At 35.8% G+C, this 20712-nt stretch overlaps 1 protein-coding gene across 4 annotated transcripts in view; it reads left to right on the plus strand.

The window, feature by feature from the left end:
* Nucleotides 1-20712, plus strand: part of LOC105479814 (nuclear receptor coactivator 1) — a 161876-nt gene that overhangs the window by 99146 nt on the left and 42018 nt on the right. For all 4 annotated transcript variants that reach the window (XM_071076293.1, XM_071076294.1, XM_071076296.1 and 1 more), the window contains exons 12-14: nt 1421-1601; nt 16904-17021; nt 18943-19111. In XM_071076293.1, the coding sequence (XP_070932394.1) occupies nt 1421-1601; nt 16904-17021; nt 18943-19111 (468 nt within the window). The remainder of the gene's footprint in view (nt 1-1420; nt 1602-16903; nt 17022-18942; nt 19112-20712) is intronic.

Here is a 20712-nt window from a genome sequence, read left to right on the forward strand (position 1 = left end):
CTAAATGTGACAGTGCCCAGACCTCAGAAATATAATTAAATACATACATTTAGTTCTGTTTATGTACTCTAGAAACAAAAATTTTAGTTGAACTAGATAATGAAACCCAAAAAGTAATCATAATATAGCAATATTGTGAAATAAAGGCCAGTTTTCTTCTCTACATAACCTAAGACAGATTTAAGAACTCCCTATTTATTCTTTTTTTTTTTAATTTTTTTAATTGTATTTTAATTTTTTTGTATTTTAATTTTTTTAATTGTATTAATTTTATTTATTTATTTATTTATTTATTTATTTATTTATTTTGAGACAGAGGCTTGCTCTGTAGCCCAGGCTGGAGTGCAGTGGCACGATCTTGGCTCCCTGCACCCTCCGCCTCCCAGGTTCAAGCGATCCTTCTGCCTCAGCCCCACTAATAGCTGGAATTACAGGCATATGCCACCATGCTGGGCTAATTTTTGTATTTTTAGTAGAGACAGGGTTTCACCATGTTGGCCAAGCTGGTCTCGAACTCCTGACCTCAGGTGATCCACCTGCCTCGGCCTTCCAAAGTGCTGGGATTACAGGTGTGAGCCACTGCACCCGGCCTCCCTATCTATTCTAAAAGATATGTTTCTTATACTGTTAAGTCCTTAAGTGGGAAGTAATCTTTTTGATATCTTTAAAGCTGATACATAATTTATGAAAAAGTTTCCCAAACTTTTTTAAATTATAAAAAAGTTAAATCAAGGCCGAGCGCAGTGGCTCAAGCTTGTAATCCCAGCACTTTGGGAGGCCGAGACAGGCAGATCACGAGGTCAGGAGATCGAGACCATCCTGGCTAACATGGTGAAACCCTGTCTCTACTAAAAAATACAAAAAACTAGCCAGGCGAGGTGGTGGGCGCCTGTAGTCCCAGCTACTCGAGAGACTGAGGCAGGAGAATGGCGTAAACCCGAGAGGCGGAGCTTGCAGTGAGCTGAGATCCAGCCACTGCACTCCAGCCTGGGCGACAGAGCGAGACTCGATCTCAAAAAAAAAAAAGTTGAATCAATATAAGTTTAAAGTAAGTCATTTTATGAAATTTTGAAAAATATGACAGGAAAAAATCAATAATAATGCCATCATCGTAACACAGTACTACTGACACTTTTTTCCAGTCCAATCTTTTTTTATACCAAGATATAGTAGCCGAATATATGTATATTATTTATATCCTGCAGTATATGAATACTATATCAGAAGCATCCAAATATTTTCCCCCATGGAATAGTTAGCTCGTGTAATTTCCAAGTAGCCCCAATCATTCTAATTATTTCTTCTTTCTTTCTTCTCTCAGTCACACTGAATTCATAGTTTAAAGAAGCAGCCTTTTTTCTGCGTTGTTTCAGGTGAAAGTATAGAATATATGTCCTCTAACTTTGGTTTCCATTCTTAGTTTACAGCTGACCTTGACCAGTTTGATCAGTTACTGCCCACGCTGGAGAAGGCAGCACAGTTGCCAGGCTTATGTGAGACAGACAGGATGGATGGTGCGGTCACCAGCGTAACCATCAAATCGGAGATCCTGCCAGCTTCACTTCAGTCCGCCACTGCCAGACCCACTTCCAGGCTAAATAGTATGTTTTGGGGACAACACCTCATTTTAAACGTTTAGTGATAATGTGGATTAGCATTTTGTCTCTCACCAGTATTACACAGATCCTTGGCTTAAGAGTGAAATATCTTTTTATTAATGCCTCTATAAATAATAAAACAGTTATATTTAGGCACGTGAACTTCATGCATCATGTATATTTTAAATTATAACCTCTACCCTTTTGTAATTAATGTTAAGGTGAGCAGTTGATGTTAAGGAGAAAAATTTTGTTGTCTCACCCAAAACACCCCATAACAGGACTTTCAGAAATACAGTATTGGGTCAGATTGTTTCCAGGTATCTTCCTTGAAAACTAATCCTGTGAGTTGCAGAAATAAAAGATTTGGTACTAAAATACACTGGGCAAATGCTACATATTCCATACATTTTGTATTGATGTTTCAATGCCTGTTAGCAGTTTTGAGAAGTCTTGTATTAAAGAAAGTAGTTTAGATTTCTTTTACCCAACATTTCCCAAACATTCCTGATTATGGAATTTCTTTTCTCAAGTAATACATGTTATACCAGAGAATGAGTTTTCCATGAAGTTGCTTAGGAGACAGCTGTGTTAAAATATGTTATTGTTCTAACCCAAGTTAGCATTTTCCTAGTTGAGAGACACTTTGATAGTTTAATACATTAAATTTATGAAAATAAGGCTGTCAGATTTTTTTACCCATCACATTTTGATGTTGAAAAAACCAGTGGTAAGAATTCCATTGTATGACCTTGAAACTAAAGGAAACTAATCAGCTCACTTTCAAAATTAGTCTGGATTTCCGACCTTAGTCCTGTCCCTTTTCTGATGGTATCGGATGTGGGACTTCAGTTATTTCAATCCAACTGGAACTTTTAGCTGTCATGACCCAATTACTGATAGTTTGCCAAGATTTCAGACAGCTGCAAAGAATAATCTTGAATCATCTGTGACATATTTGGAGGCAGTATTTTAGCTGACCAGAGCTTTAGAGGAAGAGTCAGAAGCCTAGATTCAAATCTCACATTCTCCAGTCATTAACAGTCTTACCTCAAGGAAGTACATTTTTTGAACCTTAATTCTCTTTATCTGCAATATAAGAATAGATTAAATGATTTTGAAAGTTTCTTCTAATTGAAGCAGTGAGACTCTAGACTGGAATACCAGGCACAGTTGAGGAAACAGTAAGATGCAAGGCTGAAAAGAGATCAAATGAAAGTCTGCATATTGATTGGTTTGGGGGTCCTTATCTCCTTCCCCATCTAATATGGTGGACTGAAAGAATTTTCTCAGGGGACATTGAATGGGCAGAAAGATGTCTGGATGTGAGTATATAAGTACAAAAGCCGTTCTGCTATCTCATCATCCAACAATGAAGGATACCAGGAGAGACAAGCCTAGCACTCAGCCCTCTCAGTCCATGTTTTAGGACACTGACTTGACTGAACAGACACAGTCAAGAATCATCAGTACTTGGAGGAAACTCCGCAACTTGAAAGGAAAAAAAGGAAATAAACAGAAAAAGTATGCAGTGGAAATACATAATAAATGTATAAACCAAAAAAGAAAACTACTAGAAATCTTAGAAAGATAAAAATGTGTTATCCCTGAAAATGTGGAAAGTGGAAAAAAAGGGACAAAAAAACAGAAAAAACTCTTAGAAATTAGGTATCCAACATTTTTTTTTTTTTTAATAAGAGAAATGTAAGATCATACAGCTTAGAAAAGCTTCCAGAAAGAACAAAAAGATGCTCCCAGAAAGACAAATGGGAAGTAGGGCAGAAAAAGTTAAGGAAATTACAAGGTCCACCTCAGAGGGCCAATAATGATTAAGAATTATACAAACAGGCTGGGCACGGTGGCTCATGCCCATAATCCTCGCACTTTGGGAGGCTGAGGCAAGTGGATCACCTGAGGTCAGGAGTTCAAGACCAGCCTGATCAACATGGTGAAACTCTGTCTCTACTAAAAATATACAGAAATTAGCTGGGCATGGTGGCAGGCACCTGTAATCCCAGCTGCTTGGGAGGCTGAGGCAGGAGAATCACCTGAACCCAGGAGGCAGAGGTTGCAGTCAACCGATATCATGCCATTGCACTCTAGCCTGGGCAACAAGAGCAAAACTCTGTCTCAAAAATAATTAATTAGTTAATTTTAAAAATTTAATTTAATTTAAAAAAATAAAAGAATTAAACAAACAATTAGGGGGAAATTTATCAAAAAATATAAGAGAATTTTCTGCAACTAACTAAAGGACTTGTTTCCCCGGATTACAATGTTTCAACAAGTACCCAACACAAATGGAAAAAAAAAATACTTGTACCAAAGCTTGTCATCATATCATTCTGGAACATGAGAGATAAGGAAAAGATTCTAAAACCTTTCAGAGAGAAGTTGTTAATTCCATACAGTGAATCAGGAATTTCTCAAAGGTAATGTTGGAACCAGAAGACATTGATGATTTGAGAAAGAGGACTTCTACTTTCAACTGGGACAACAATAATTGGCACTGGTCTAGTCCTCCTACTGTAAATAATGGGAAAAAGAGCAAATATATTAAACAGTTCTTGTAAGACAATAGATAATAGGCAGTGTGAGACTGTGCTCTCTCTGAGAAGGAAGCAAGTCAGCTGAGCTCTACAGTCATCTCAACTTTTTTCTTGGAGACGTTTACCAAACCAAGTAAAGGTAGGAGGAACCCAAAATAAGCATGGATATTTTACTAAACTCAGAAAATAGTGATAGGAGTTCAGTGACATTGGGGCAGCTATAACTTGCTGAACAAAGTACCTGAGAAGAGAAGGATATGTAGAAAAAGAGCAACAGAAATCTGAATCAGGGTTGTTTTAAATCCTTGGCTGAATACTACACTGTGCATGTTTTCAACAATACTCCATCAAGTGGGGCAAAGAACAGTTTGTGAAGGAAGAACAGCTATCAGGAAGGAGTGAGCTGAACAACTACCAGAACTCACACAAGATTGGAAGATAATCAAGTCCTGACCAGTCTACCAAGGAGTCGGTAGACCACCTTGAACATCTGGGACATTTAGTAGAAAATGGCCTCACTTTAAAGTGGATTTACTCTAGACCTGCTTTGACATCTTAAAAACAAAGCTCAAAAGGATCAAGCTGATGTACAAGTAAATTAACTGTCTGAAAGAACAGTATTCAATAGTTTTTAAAGAGGACACCAAAATTCAGATATTCAGCAACATTATATTCATAGTCTCCAACATATAATAAAAAAATTAAGACACATGATGTGGCAAGAAACTGTGACCCATACCCAAACAAAGTCAGTTAATAGATCCAGAAGTGACAAAGATGTTAGAATTAATAGAAAAAGACTTGAAAATAGCTATTCTAAATATGTTGAAGAACTTAAAGGAAAACATGAACATAATGAAGGAAGAGATATAAACTTCAAAAAAAAAAGAGCCAAGTAGAGCTGGTAGCACTGAAAAATACAATATTTAAAATGAAAAATTTGTTGGAGGGCCTACCAGTACATTAGACACTGCAGGAAAAAAAAAAAAAGAGCAATAAACATGACATAGTATTAGAAACTATTCAAATTAGAGGAGAAAAAAATACCACAAAATTATCAAGGACCTCAGTCACCTGTGGAACAATACAAAGCAGTCTAATATACACATAATGTACAAATAATACATAATTATGGAAGAATGGGGAACAGGTGAAATTTTTGAAAAAATAACAGCCACAAATTTATGGAAATTTATAAACCTACAAATCCAAGAGTTTAATGAATCCCAAGCAAAATAAACACAAAGAAAACTACTACAAGCTGTGTCATAATCAAATTGCTAAAATAAAAATCTTAAAACAAAGAAAAATGACACATTATGTCAGATAAACAAGAAAAAAATAACTTTCTATACTTAGTATCATTCAAAATGATAGAGATGAAAAAAGATAGAAAATGATATACGATGAACAAAGATAAGAAAACAACTACCTTTCTATATCCAGTATCATTCAGAAATGCAGGTGAAATAAAGATGTTTTCAAACAAACCACACTGAGAAAATTTGTCACCAGCAGATTACAGTATTGTTCAGCTAAAATAAAATGAATCCAGATGGAAACTCTAACCTACAGAAAATAATAAGAGAGCCGGATAAGTAAAGGTATGAATAAATGGAAAATTATTTTTTCTCATTTGTTAGTTTATTTAAATGAAAAATAACTGTTTAAAGCAAAAATAATAACAGTGAATTATATATGTAATATGTAGAAGAAAAATGTGTGACAGTAATAGTACCACAGATGGGGTAGAATAAATGGGAAAATACTGTTTTCTATGAAATAGTATAATATATGAGGCTAGAGGCTGAAGTTAAAAATGCATTTTGTTAATAGAAAAATACTCTATAAGTGTCCTGTGTGTAGAAAATCCTAAAGAAGTGAGAGGAAAAGCTACTTGAATTAAATGAACTTAGCAAAGTCACAATATGTGTACTCAGTATTTTAAAAAATCAATTGTATTTCTATATATCAGTCACATACAATTGGATAATGATATAGAAAAAGCAATTTACAAAATACATAAAATGTTAAGACATAAATTTTAGATGGAATAACATGTGCAGTACTCTACACTGAAAACTACTTTGCTGAGAGAAATTAGAGGGGGCCAGATAAATGGAGAGGGATACCATTTTCATGGATTGTAAGACACAGTTTTGTCAAGATGTCAATTATTCCAAAATCGACCCATGTAAATTTAATGTAATCCCAATAAAAATTCCAGCAGGTGGCCGGGCACGGTGGCTCACGCCTGTAATCCCAGCACTTTGGGAGGCCGAGGCAGGTGGATCACAAAGTCAGGAGATCAATACCATCCTGGCTAACATAGTGAAACCCCGTCTCTACTAAAAAAATACAAAAAATTAGCCAGGCGTGGTGGTGGGTGCCTGGTGTCACAGCTACTCGGGAGACTGAGGCAGGAGAATGGTGTGAACCCGGGAGGCTGAGATTGCAGTGAGCCGAGATCACACCACTGCACTCCAGCCTGGGCAACAGAGCGAGACTCTGTCTCAAAAAAAAAAAGAATCCCAGCAGGCATTTTAGTAAAATTTGACAAGCTTTTTCTAAAATGTATATGAGAATGCAAAGGTCCTGAAATAACCAAAACCACTTAAAAAAAAAAAGAAAAGAAAACTTGGGAGTATTTATACTACTTGATTTTAATACTTCTGTAAAGCACCAGTCATCAAGATGGTGTGGTTTTGGAATAAAAATAGATATATAGATCAATGCAAAATAATGGAGAGTCCAGAAACAGACCCACATTTATATGGCAAATTGACATTCAACAAAGACACCAAAGTAATTAAACAAAAAATAATAATTTCAATACATGGTGATATAACAACTGAACATGTAGAAAAAAATGAACCTTTACCCCTCTCCTCATCCCATACACAAAAAAGTGAACTTATTTTGAGTTGATCATAGGCTTAAATATAAAACTATAAAGCTTTTCAACAACAAAAAAAAAGTCATTGAGATAGACACATTTTTCATAGGGCACAAAAAGTGCTAATTGTGAAGGAAAAAATATTGATAAATTAGACTTCATTAAATGTTAAATCTTCTACTCTTTAAAGACCACCTTGAAAGAAAATGAATCAATAATCAATAACCTTTCAAAACAGAAATCACTGGGCTAAACCCACTTGTAATTCTAGCAAACATTTAAGGAAGAAATTATATTCTCTATAATCTCTTCCAAAAAATAGAAGCAAAGAAAATATCTCCTGACTCACATTGTAAAACACATATCTGATATAAAGGAGTGATACCCAAAATAAACAAAGAACTCTTAAAATGAAACAATAAGAAAACAAGCAACTCAATTTAAAAATGGGCAAAAGATCTGAACAGACACCTCACCAAAGAAGATATACAGATGGTAAGTAAGCATATGAAATGATGCCCAACTCGCATGTCATTAGAAAATTACAAATTAAAACAACAATATGCTGGCGAGGATGTAGAGCAACAGGAACTCTCGTTGCTGGTGAGAATACAAAATGGTACAGCCACTTTGGAAGACATTTTGGCAGTTTTTTACAAAACTAAACATTCTCTTACCATATGATCCAGCAATCGCACTCCTTGATATTTACCCAAATGAGTTGAAAACTTATGTTCACACAAAAACCTGCACATGAATGTTTATGGCAGCTTTATCCATGGTTGCCAAAACTTGGAAGCTATCAAGCCATGGAAAGACATTGCTGAGAAGAAGCCAATCTGAAAAGGCTACATCCTGTATAATTCCAACCGTATTTTGGAAAAGGCAAAGCTGTGGAGACAGTCAAAAGATCAGCAGTTGCCAGGGGTTTGTTGTCAGTGGTTGCCAAAGGCAAGGATGAATAAAGAGAACATGGGATTCTATGTGATAAATATCATACCAAAAATCCCCTGTGTTCATATTATGTGTATATAAATAAATATATATAGACATATACACTTACATATAAATCATGTCTATGCAATGACATGTATCTTGTCATTATGTATTTGTCAAAATATCAAAATCCACAGAATGTACAACACAAAGAGTTGTACATGTAAGTCTAATGTAAACTGTGGACTTTAGTTAATAATAATGTGTCAATATTGGCTTATCAGTTCTAACAAATGTACCGCACTAATGCAGTAGTAGGAAAAACTGTCCAATCTAAAAACTGGGCAAAGGATTTTAAAAGACATTTCACAAAGGAAGATAGGAAAATGGCAAATCAGCACGTGAAAAAATGGTTAGTATCTTTTTTTTTTTTTTTTAAGTCTTTCTGTTGCCCAGGCTGGAGTGCAGTGGCATGATCTCCGCTCACTGCAACCTCCGCCTCTCAAGTTCAAGCAATTCTCATGCCTCAGCCTCCCGAGTAGCTGGGATTACAGGTGTGCGCCACCATGCTTGGATAATTTTTTTTGTATTTTCAGTAGAGATGGGGTTTCTCCATGTTGGCCAGGCTGGTCTAGAACTTCTGGCCTCAAGTGATCCACTCGCCTTGGCCTCCCAAAGTGCTGGGATTACAGGCATGACCCACCGCTCTCTGCCAAGATACTTAACATCTTTAATCGTCAAGGAAATGCAAATTAAAACTACAGTACAATACCACTGCATACCCATTAGAATGCCCAAAAACTAACAATACCAAATGATGGCAAGGGTGTAGAACAATTTGAACTTTTACATTGCTAATGGAGTGTAAAATGGTGTAGCAAATTTGGAACATCGTTCAGCAATTTCTCATAAAGTTAATCATGCATTTACCATGTAACCCAGCAATCCAACTTTTAGGTATTTAACCAAGAGAAATGAAAGTCCATGTCCATAAAGATACTTGACTACAAATATCCATACAGCTTTATTCAAAATAGCCCCAAACTGGGTAGGCGCGGTGGCTCACGCCTGTAATCCCAGCATTTTAAGAGGCTGAGGCAGGCAGATCACTTGAGGTCAGGAGTTCGAGACCAGTCTGGCCAACATGGTGAAATTCCATCTCTACTAAAAAAATACAAAAATAGCCGGGTGTGGTGGCAGGCGCCTATAATCACAGCTTCTAGGGAGGCTGAGGCACAAAAATCACTTGAACCTTGCAGTGAGCCGAGATCGCACCGCTGCACTCCAGCCTGGACTACAAAATGAGACTCTGTCAAAAAAAAAAAAAATACTCCTACACCGGAACAAACTAAATGTCCATCAACAAATGGTGTATTCATAAAATGAAACACTGCTCAGCAATGAAAAAGAAGGAAACATAATACTATTACATGGGATGAATTATTCTTGGAAACATTCTAAGTGAAAAAAGCCATATATATTCAGAATTTTTTTTTTAAGCTCTCAGGCAAAACTAATCTGTAGTAATAGAGGTCTGATCATTGTTTGCCTGAGTTAGGGAAGATTGATAGCCAAGGAACATGAAGGAAATTTTAGAGGTGATAGAAATATTCTGTTTTCTTGATTTGAGTGGAAAGTCCTGGGTTTACACCTTTCTCCAAATTTGTTGAACTGTACAAAATTTGAACTTAAAATGGGTGCATTTTATTGTGTGTAAATTATACATCAATAAGGTTTAGTTTAGAAATATCTGAGAGTAGAATGATTTCCAGCCAATAATTAGGTATCACATTTCTGGTAGTTGTAAAGAAAGAATAAAGCATTTTCAGATATAAAAGGCCTCAGGTTTTATTTGCTTGATATATTCACCTTTTCTAGCAAAGGTCCTGGAGGATGTACTTAAGCAAACAGGGGAAAACCAAAAGAGACAGAGGAAGCAAAGGATCTGAAAGGAAGCCCAGGAATGACACCTGATCAACAAGATTAGGGAACAACCAGTGCATATTGAACTGGGGGCCTGACAAATCCTCTAGAAAGGAGGCCTCCGGGGAAGAAATGAATTGATCTCCTTGAGTTTATAGAAAATGTTATTGATAGATTTATGTCAAAAAGTTGAAACATCTGATAAATTCTACTAGAACCACTGACAAATGAAAAAATAAGAAAATTATTAACTCCAGAAAAAAGTAGGGCACAAGAGAGGAGGTTCAAACAAAGTGCACAATTTGACTTAGCAGTGAGCAATATTTGCATAATCATAAGCATCAAAATATTAACTTTTGATTTTATAAAAAACTATGATCTCTGTTAGGGAATTGGGAACCAGGATGGTAGTAAGAGAGGTACATACGGAAGAGCTAAGACCTCATCTATAATGAGGGAAAGTCGGTAAATCTAAAATTGAGACATCAAGAAATAGCAGTATATGCATATTTAGAAACAAATAGGCAATGCCAAAGTAAACAATTTTCAGAGTTGCAGATGGTTGCCTCTATGGAGAAGGAGGTAACTAAGTGACTCGAAGGAGTGAGGCAAGAAACTGCTATTATTTATTATGGGCCTCTTGGTTCTGACTTATTAAATTATGTATGTGTGTTAAATTGATGAAAACTAGAATTAATAGAAATAGAAAGTATCTGCTAGCTTTGCACGTTGTGAAAGTGGGGTGTTTTCTTTCATAGTCTGTATTGAGGCAAATAACCTTTTTCTCCCTTGAGGCTTCCCCTCCTGAGTACAGCTCCATAAGTGAAAGTATGTAAATAGGCCAGAATCTGTTTCACCTTGTGCTGATGTTTGCAAAGGCCAAGAACATAGAGGGGAAGATACCGAGGTAGATATGGGGAGGTCAATAGCTGGAGACAACCAGTCTACAATGTGTAGGTATAGACAGGAAAGAAAAAAGAATTCAGAGGCCATAAGGCTAGGGAAACAAGTTGGATGTGAAAAAGGAAAAAAGAATTAAGGATTGCAGAAGGAAAAAGAAAGAAAAAAGATGGGAACAAAAATATGATAGCATATAAAGAGAAGAAGAAAAGAATCACTTCTGATTCTCTGCCCCACTCTTACCTCTAAATTGTCCATCGCTACTGTTTACTATAACCAGAGTCTACTATTGATTGGCCCACATGTTAAGCTTGTGCCCGCCCAGGAAAATCAAGCACCTTTCTTTACTTTAGTCTTCAATCTTAGCTAAACTGTATCAAGTTCAAATATCTTGCATAAGATAGTTTATCATCCTCCTTCACCACCTGAGATACACAGTTAGAAGTAATGGCTCTATCCCCCATGACACTTACCTTTTTTCTAATATTTTTCTTTGCCATTTTGCACTGTGTTCTGAGAGAATCTCTGAGCTCAACTTTCCAGATCAAAACTAAATCTTTAGCTATGTCCATTCTGCCCTTCAGTCCAATTGAGATCGTTTCATCATAGCTATAATTTTAAGATTTCTAAACATTATATTTCTTAGGAGTCTATTACTTTTTATGGATGCAATAGACTTTTTAATCTGTATGATGATATTTATTGTGATTTGGGGTTCACTCATTTTCTATACTAACCCTTTTTTCTTCAACATTACTTTCTTCATTAAAGTTGCTTTCTTCCTACTGTTGACTTTTCTTGAAAGTTTGGTCAATTTTGACTGTCTCTCCATATATATTGAAAAAGGTCTAGAATTTTAAAATATTGGTAGCTAGCGTGTTTCTTTAGCTAAAGGGAGAAGCCCTTTTCCCCTGGCAGTGAATGTAGATTCTGATTATAGAAGCCCTACTTCTCAGTTGTTGTGAGGAATAGGCCTTGGAGGTGGGGAAACCCCTTGTGGCAGCCCGAGCATCCCCTTTGGGAGATTCCCTGGGCAGAACTCCCATTTTTAGTCATATGCTCACAATTGTAATCCCATGGACAGGTGCCAGAGTCAGCTGCACTCAGAGCAATGGCCTGGCAGCAGCTGTTCAGCCATCCATAATTATCCCAGCAATTGCCCATGGCTGTTCCTTTATTTGCTCAAATGACCACTGAGCCTGGAGTTGTTCTGGTGTTCTGAGAAAATTCCCCTCTTTGGAAAATCTCTTTCTCCTGTTGCAAGTGTTTTAGTTTAGTTGAAGTTTCACAATCAGTTTGTTTCCATTTGTGTTTTGTCTTTCAGAAATCCTTTGTTGTTTTAGTCTGCTGCCATGAAAATTTCTTCTGCCTTTCCTTCAGCTGTAGATTTCTGTTCCCCTTTTTTCTTTCTTTAGTTATTTCAGTCATGTTTTTGAAGAGAAAATAAAATATAAGTGATAAATCTGCCACATTGAACCACAAGTCTCCTTGGGTTCGTTTACAAATGAGAAAACAAAGGTCCAGAGAAAAGGGAAACACATAAACACACACAGACAAAAACTTCCCCAAAGTAATACAACTAATATTTGTAGAATAACCAGGATTTAAATCTCAATCCACCTGGTTTCAAAACATGCTATTTGTATGCACACACACACACCCCTCCGAGCAATGTGGCCAAGTGATTTAAATAATTTTGTTAGAAATATTCTACCAGAGCACATCCAGGTAAATACTGCTTTTTCAATGGAGACAGCTTTTATGAGGGTATTGTTGATCAGAATGTGTACAGCATGCCTCTTTGGCGGTACCTTCAAAACCTTTGCTATGTCCTTTTGACTATCTTCAAATCCCTATTCTTTGAGGGTAGATTTCACTTTTGAAAATGTCCAGAGTTATGTGGAACCAAATATGTTGATCTAAAAAGAATAATGCTTTTTTTTTTTTTTTAATCAAAAACTAAAAATAAGTGTACCTATGAGGAAACTTAGTTTCTTGAAGGACATGTGGACTGGTTGAGTTCCTGAAGAATTCCAGAAATATTTAAGCATTGACATCACTGGAATAAGTGAATGACCATGTGAGGCGGTTGTTTTTGTGTTCTGTGAACATATACATTCTGGGATAATTTTTTTTAATGTTATTAATTTGTAGTACATCAAAAATATTATATAACTATAAACATCATTATGTTCACATGCAACATTTTCAGTACTTAAAAAGATCAATTTTTCAGCCTGGGCAACATGTTGAAACCCCCTCTTTACAAAAAATACAAAAATTAGCCAGGCATGGTGGTATGCGCCTGTAGTCCCAGCTACTTGGGGAGCTGAGACCAGAGGATCACTTGAGCCCCAGGAGGTGGAGGTTTCAGTGAGCCGAATGCACTCCAGCCTGGGTGACAGTGAGACCCTGTCTCAAAAAAAAAAAAAAAAAAATCATTTGAGGTTACATTTCATGGTTTTTGTTCATTTATTTATTTATTTTTAGTGATTAAGATATTCACATGATTCAGCTTTCAAAAAAATGTTTAAATATATACTGAAAAATCTCTTTCTAGCAGTATTGTTTTTTCTGTACCTTCAAAAATTACGTACGTAGACTTCCCTTTTTAAAATACAAATAGTGTCATACTATGCACATTAGCTGTTCTGTATCTTAGTCATTTTTTCACTTAATGTTCTATGGATGTCATTCTGTATCAGTGCATAAAGAGCATCTTTATTCTTTTTTTTATAGCTGTACAACTTCTTACAGTTGTGCCAGAATTTACTTAACCAGTAGCCTGATCGGTATCTTTTGCTATTACAGAGCTGTAATGAATAATCTTATATAGAGATAATTTACCACATGTGACAGTATATCTGAGATACAAGTTCTGAATAGAATTGCTGGGTCAATAGATAGATATTGCCAAATAGTCCTTTCCAGCAATTGTTTCAGCTTATACCCTAACTGATAATGTTTCCATTTCTGTATATCCTTGCCAATACATTGAATTATGTACTTTCTCATTTTTGCCCATCTGATGGTTTTATTTTTTTTAGGTATCTCAATGTCATTTTAATCTATATTTCTTTTATCGTGAATTAGATCATATTTGAATGATTTTATATATTCATTTATGTTCATATTCTCTATTTACCTATTGTTTTGTTGGGTTTTATCCTATTGGTTTATAGAATTTTTTATATATTAGAAAAATTAGTTCTTTGTCTACATCATGTTTTGAAAAAAATAAAACACTGTAACTACTGTGCAGTTACTGCCAAATGCAACCCAAAACTAAGCCAGAAACTTCCTTACCAACAGCTGAAAAAATTAACTGTGAATATCAGAATCAGTAGATACTAAATCAACTGTTAGAAGAGTAGAATGTGCAAAAGCCACCCTTATGGTTAAGAAAATGCTCTCTACTTGGTGTACAGAAATTTTTTTTCTATAGCCTAATCTTGGAAGTGACAGAAATTTTTAAATTATTTCTTAATATAAGGGTTTTTGTTTGTTTTTTGTTTTGTTTTGTTTGCTGGATTCAGTGTCCCTTTTAGCTATATTTTAAATGGAGGAAGTATGATGTCGAGCCCTTTGCAAAGATAACAAATGTTAATAGCTTGATCAGGGGTTCCCTAGGGCTTGTTTTCTGCCCCTACTTCAGCTGCCTGTTTCCAGCAGAAATGACTGTATTGTCTTGTATTACATGTATACTTACTCATGTTTGTATCACAGAAATGACCAAAAATATTTCATTTATTCTCTGGACAAAGAGAGAGAGCCTGTGCATTTCCTAGAAGAAATAGGTGAAACAAACCACATTTTTTACAGAAGGCAGTTTCTAAAGGAAGTCGCAAAAGGTTGAAATGACTTTCAGAATAAAAACCAACCTCTTTTAAGCATACAGTCTATTCAAATAAAACTTTTTATTGAATCAAAATTTTATTAGTATGGGGATTTTTTTGTTTATTTTTGTTTGCTTAGTCACCAAACTCAGTATGTGAGTCTTATTTTGAAAATATTTTATCCAACTTATTTTCTTAACATTTTTTTCAAGACTAGTAAAATTAGATACTGTGTCCTATTATTGAGTCAAATAAACTATCTTGTAAAACTTGATAGTAGACACTGGACAGCCATGTAAATTTTCTTAGACTTTTAAATTAATTAATTTTGGTTATAATAATTAAGATTAGATTTATTGAAGTAAGATTAAGGAATTAACATGTAGGCAGAGCAATGGGACAGTTTTAGATAATCTTTGACCAACTTTCTGATTTAAATAATGACAGAAAGTAAGTGATTATTTCCCATTTTTGTTGTTGTTTTAGTTTGGTTGTTTCTGTTTGTTGTGTTTTTCAGAATCCTACAGAATTTGATTTCTCTATCATTTGTCATGATAGAGATGAGGTTAATCGAAAGCTGTAATTATATACATTTAAAAGCAAATGTGTTTATATAACTTTTATTTCTCTCTTATACTAAATATTGACTATACTTCACTTAAAAGTGAGCCTTGCATGAATTATGTAGTTAATAATGTTCGGTAACTATCATTAAGTACATTTTGGGAGGCATCCTTAAATCTACTTATTCTTCATTCATTCGAATGAGGGATTCTACCTCAATAAGCTTTCCCTTAAAACAAACTCCAAGGCTATTTTAGTTTTTTAAAAAAGATTCTGTTTGGGCTACTATAACAAAATACCACTGACTAGGTGGCGTAAACAACAGAAATTTATTTTCTCACAATTCTGGAAGCCTAAAGTAGTTTTGATTTCTTCTGAGGCTTCTTTTCTTGGCTGGGAGATGGCCCTCTTCTCTCTGGGTCAGGGTATCCCTCTGTCTGTATTATCTTTCTCCTAATCTCCTCTTCTTGGAAAAACACTAGTCTTACTGGATTAGGGCCCACTGTAAAGACCCATTTTGACTTAGTTACCTTTTTAAAGGCCCTGTCTCCAAATATGGTCACATTCTGAGATACCAGGGGTTAGGACTTCAGCATATTAATTTGGCGGGAGGTACAATTCAGCCCATAACAATGATCAATTAATATATATTCATTTTAGGTTAATCGAAAGCTGTAATTATATACATTTAAAAGTAAATGTGTTTATATAACTTTTATTTCTCACCATTGGTTGGTTGTAATACCAACCATTGGATGGTTATTTGTAATAACCATCATAGAAAGAAAAGTAGCCTTTAATCTGACTACCTAAAGTGGATCTAAAGTGTGTGTGTGTGTGTGTGTGTGTGTATATCTGTATGTACCCTCCCAGAAATTTTTTATATTAATATATATGAAATAGTTTATAAAAACAGTCATCTTGAAAATAATGTTTTGGAATATGTTTTCTTTTTTCATTTAACAGCACATTGTCAGTATCTATGCCATAATTCATTAATCAGTACCTCAATTTCTGGAATTTAGGTTATTTATAAATTTTTTTCTAGTATAAATAGTACAGAGATGACCATAAAGCTTTCCAAAAAAGCCTTACAGAAAAACTTTCTAAAATGCATATACTGTTTTCTTCAATTACAAAACATAATTCAACTTCTTTTTTCATTTGAGCCATCATTATAAGTCTCAGTTCTTATACTGTTACTGTACAGCTGTATTCTAAGATTAGCAACTGTAGAGCTGTGTTCATTTGCTACATGGCCTCAGATTCTAGTTTCTGTTCCTACCCCTGATAGAATGTATTTTATCTTTTGCTCACCACTCTCATTTCATGGTGATGACACTGTGTTACTTAAAGCATATTCTGTTACGATGTGACTGAAAAGCAGATAACCAAAACTGTTAAATTTATCTTTAAAATAAATAATTTCTGACAAAGTCCTGAGTGATTCTGGATAACATTAACCTATGTACAAACTTTAATATCAGATTTTCCTTGATTCAGAAATCTTTTTTCACTTTCTCATTTACTTTTTATTATATGGTCATACTAGATAGTTTAAATTGCTGAATAAGTGACCTTTGTATCATTGAAGTCATATTTTAAAGGGGAAATCTCACTCTCCAATATATTATTTTTGAAAATACTATCATTTTATCCTCCACTAAGATAATGACTTCTTACCTTTTCTTCTTCAATCAGGATTACCTGAGCTGGAATTGGAAGCAATTGATAACCAATTTGGACAACCAGGAACAGGCGATCAGATTCCATGGACAAATAATACAGTGACAGCTATAAATCAGAATAAATCAGAAGAGTAAGTAATACATTTTGTATTTTATAAGATATCAGATACCAACTTCTAAACAGAGAACTATTTTTTCCAAACTAGATTTCAGTCTACAGTGGTATTTTGTGAGATATTAATAGATGTAAATACTTATTTAAAAACAACAACAAAAAAAAAAAGTGGGCCAGTGCAGTGGCTCTGGCCTGTAATCCTAACACTTTGGGAGGTGGAGGCAGGTGGATCTCCTGAGGTCAGGAGTTTGAGATCAGCCTGGCCACAATTGTGAAACCCTGTCTCTACTAAATATACAAAAAATTTGCCAGGCGTGGTGGTGCGCGGCTGTCATCCCAGCTACTAAGGAGGCTGAGGCAGGAGAATTGCTTGAACCCGGGAGGTGAAGGTTGCAGTGAACCAAGATCGCGCCATTGCACTCCAGCCTGGGCAACAAGACTGAAACTCCGTCTCAGGGGAAAAAAAAAATAAGCGAGGGTAGTGGGGCAAGGGAAAGACACTGAATTAAATAGATTTATTGACTGCATGACCACAAGGCTAGTATACATTGTAATCACCAAGAGATTGATGTAATATGTAGCTATTGTTTTATATTTCATGTATAACTTTAATTGATTACCATGATGTATCTGGGACCTATGGATGAATTGGCCTCAGTACAATAATTATGTTGCTCTTGAACTTTTAGTTATATTTGTCCAGCATTTCTCTTCATTTGGTGCAAGAAGTTATAAGAAAGGAAAGTATACTTTTTCCATCTACTCAATGTCACATCTTGATTAGAACTGAATTTCTTGGCCGGGCGCGGTGGCTCAAGCCTGTAATCCCAGCACTTTGGGAGGCCGAGACGGGCGGATCACGAGGGCAGGAGATCGAGACCATCCTGGCTAACACGGTGAAACCCCGTTTCTACTAAAAAATACAAAAAACTAGCCGGGCGAGGTGGCGGGCGCCTGTAGCCCCGCTACTCGGGAGGCTGAGGCAGGAGAATGGCGTAAACCCGGGAGGCGGAGCTTGCAGTGAGCCGAGATCGCGCCACTGCACTCCAGCCTGGGCGACAGAGCGAGACTCCGTCTCAAAAAGAAAAAAAAAAGAACTGAATTTCTTACTCCCCACAGGCAGCCGTATTCCATAACGCAGAGTGCATCTCATACCTGCCAACCATGGGAAGACTAGATAGTGTTGATTGTGGTTTAGTGCCTTAACTAGGAACTGTATTCCCATTTACCTTCCCAAAGGAAGAGTGCTAATAATTGTATTATTGCATTAGTGTTACTAGGATTAGTTTTATTTTGTATATATTTCTGTTTTATGTATCAGTTGGTATCAATTTGAATTAGACTGTGTATTTCCTACATGTAATCAATGAATAATTTGTTTTGTTGCTTAATACCTAGCATATTTCATTTTTCCAGTTTAATTTCTTTTGTAAATGGTAATCATGTCATGTTAACAATCAAGATGATTTGGTCATCTTTAAAAGTTAAGTAATATAATATGTACTGTTTTGGTTGTGGTTCAGTTATTAACAGTTAATGGCATTCATAAAATAGATAAATAGAATAAGTAGAATAAATCTGAATATAGGCTAAATGATTTTTTCTGAGTTTTTGGCTGATTTTGTTTTTACTTTTATTATAAGTTATTTCCCCTTTCTTAACTATGTTGGTTAATTTTCCAGGCTATTTCTGTAACATGAAGAATATGGGAACAAAGTTCAATGATTGACAAAAGAACGAAAAATATATTCAAGCTACATACCAAATACTCATTTAATTTCTGCACATTAAACATAGAACATTCCATGGCATTAGAATTGCCAAGCATCTCAACAGAGAATTTTCTAAGACCAAATCTGCACCTATATATGTATATAAAGATTGAATAAATTATTTGCTATGTCAGTCTGAAACTTTCTTGTTTTTTAATCCTGCAGCCAGTGTATTAGCTCACAATTAGATGAGCTTCTCTGTCCACCCACAACAGTAGAAGGGAGAAATGATGAGAAGGCTCTTCTTGAACAGCTGGTATCCTTCCTTAGTGGCAAAGATGAAACTGAGCTAGCTGAACTAGACAGAGCTCTGGGAATTGACAAACTTGTTCAGGTATTTATTAAAGTCAACATTATTTAACTGATGGAGCCTTAAGAAGCTAGAAAATTATTTTAAGCAAGATTTTAAAATATTGTACCCACTGTGCTTTAGCTGTTTTATAATTTACCCCTTGTGAAACTTATCAAAATATATAATACATAGTGTTTTTTTAAAGAAAAGTATTATAATAATTAGAATTAGAAATAAGTCTTAGCTTTTCACCATGGAACAGAATCTTACAAGCTCCAGCCAGAATAGAATCCAGATTTATAGCATCATTTCTCATTTTAGAGCTTAATTTATCCTTCATTCACGCTTGTCTTCTGCCAGTATATTCCATGGTATTCCAACTTCCAGGTTAGCCTTTTTTAGATGATGGGTGATAAAAGCACTTTAGTGCATCTTGACCAGCATTTTTAAATAGAGTAGAATAGTGTAGAATACAAAGTGTGAGAATGCATAACCCATAAAAAGATGTCATGTTTTATGAAACTGCTTTCAGTTGCATATACTTACACACACACATACACACATGTGCGTGTGTGCAAATAGGTCACAATTTATATTTCTTACAGTGGGTAATAGTGAAAACATTTGGAATCCATAACACTACAGCTTTCTGTTACATCAGCTGTGGATTTTTTTTTTTTTCCAAATAAAAGCATGAATTTTATATCTGAGATAGAAAAATGCCTGCTTGATCCTTCCTTTAAGAATCTACTTCCTATAGGCCGGGCGCGGTGGCTCAAGCCCCGTAATCCCAGCACTTTGGGAGGCCGAGGCAGGCGGATCATGAGGTCAGGAAATCGAGACCATCCTGGCTGACATGCTGAAACCCCATCTCTACTAAAAATACAAAAAAATTAGCCGGGCTTGGTGGCAGGAGCCTGTAGTCTCAGCTACTCAGGAGGCTGAGGCAGGAGAATGGCATGAACCCGGGAGGCAGAGCTTGTGGTGAGCCGAGATGGTACCACTGCACTCCAGCCTGGGCAACAGAGCGAGACTCCGTCTCAAAAAAAAAAAAAAAAAAAAAAAAGGATCTACTTCCTATAGTAAGCTATTAAATGTAAAGTTTATTGATTCTTAGGCTTTGCAATGAAGTTTTTTTCCAAACCTTATATTTCATTGATTTGGAGCCTTTATTTTAACTATATTGCCATCTCTGTACGGACATTTTAAATATCTCAGCTATCTGTTACTCCATTTCATTATTTTTTTTTTTTTTTTTTTGAGACGGAGTCTCGCGCTGTGTCACTCAGGCTGGAGTGCAGTGGCGCGATCTCGGCTCACTGCAAGCTCCGCCTCCCAGGTTCACGCCATTCTCCTGCCTCAGCCTCCGAGTAGCTGGGACTACAGGCACCCGCCACCACGCCCGGCTAGTTTTTTGTATTTTTAGTAGAGACGGGGTTTCACCATGTTAGCCAGGATGGTCTCGATCTCCTGACCTCGTGATCCACCCGCCTCGGCCTCCCAAAGTGCTGGGATTACAGGCTTGAGCCACCGCGCCCGGCCTGTTACTCCATTTCAAAAGCAGCTTTTATAAATGATTTCTTTAGGTAGTAAACTTCTGGAGAGCATGAATTCAGAATGAATGTATGATGATATTTTCTAGA

The sequence above is a fragment of the Macaca nemestrina genome, chromosome 13 (assembly GCF_043159975.1).
Source record: "Macaca nemestrina isolate mMacNem1 chromosome 13, mMacNem.hap1, whole genome shotgun sequence".
NCBI classification, from domain to species: domain Eukaryota; kingdom Metazoa; phylum Chordata; class Mammalia; order Primates; family Cercopithecidae; genus Macaca; species Macaca nemestrina.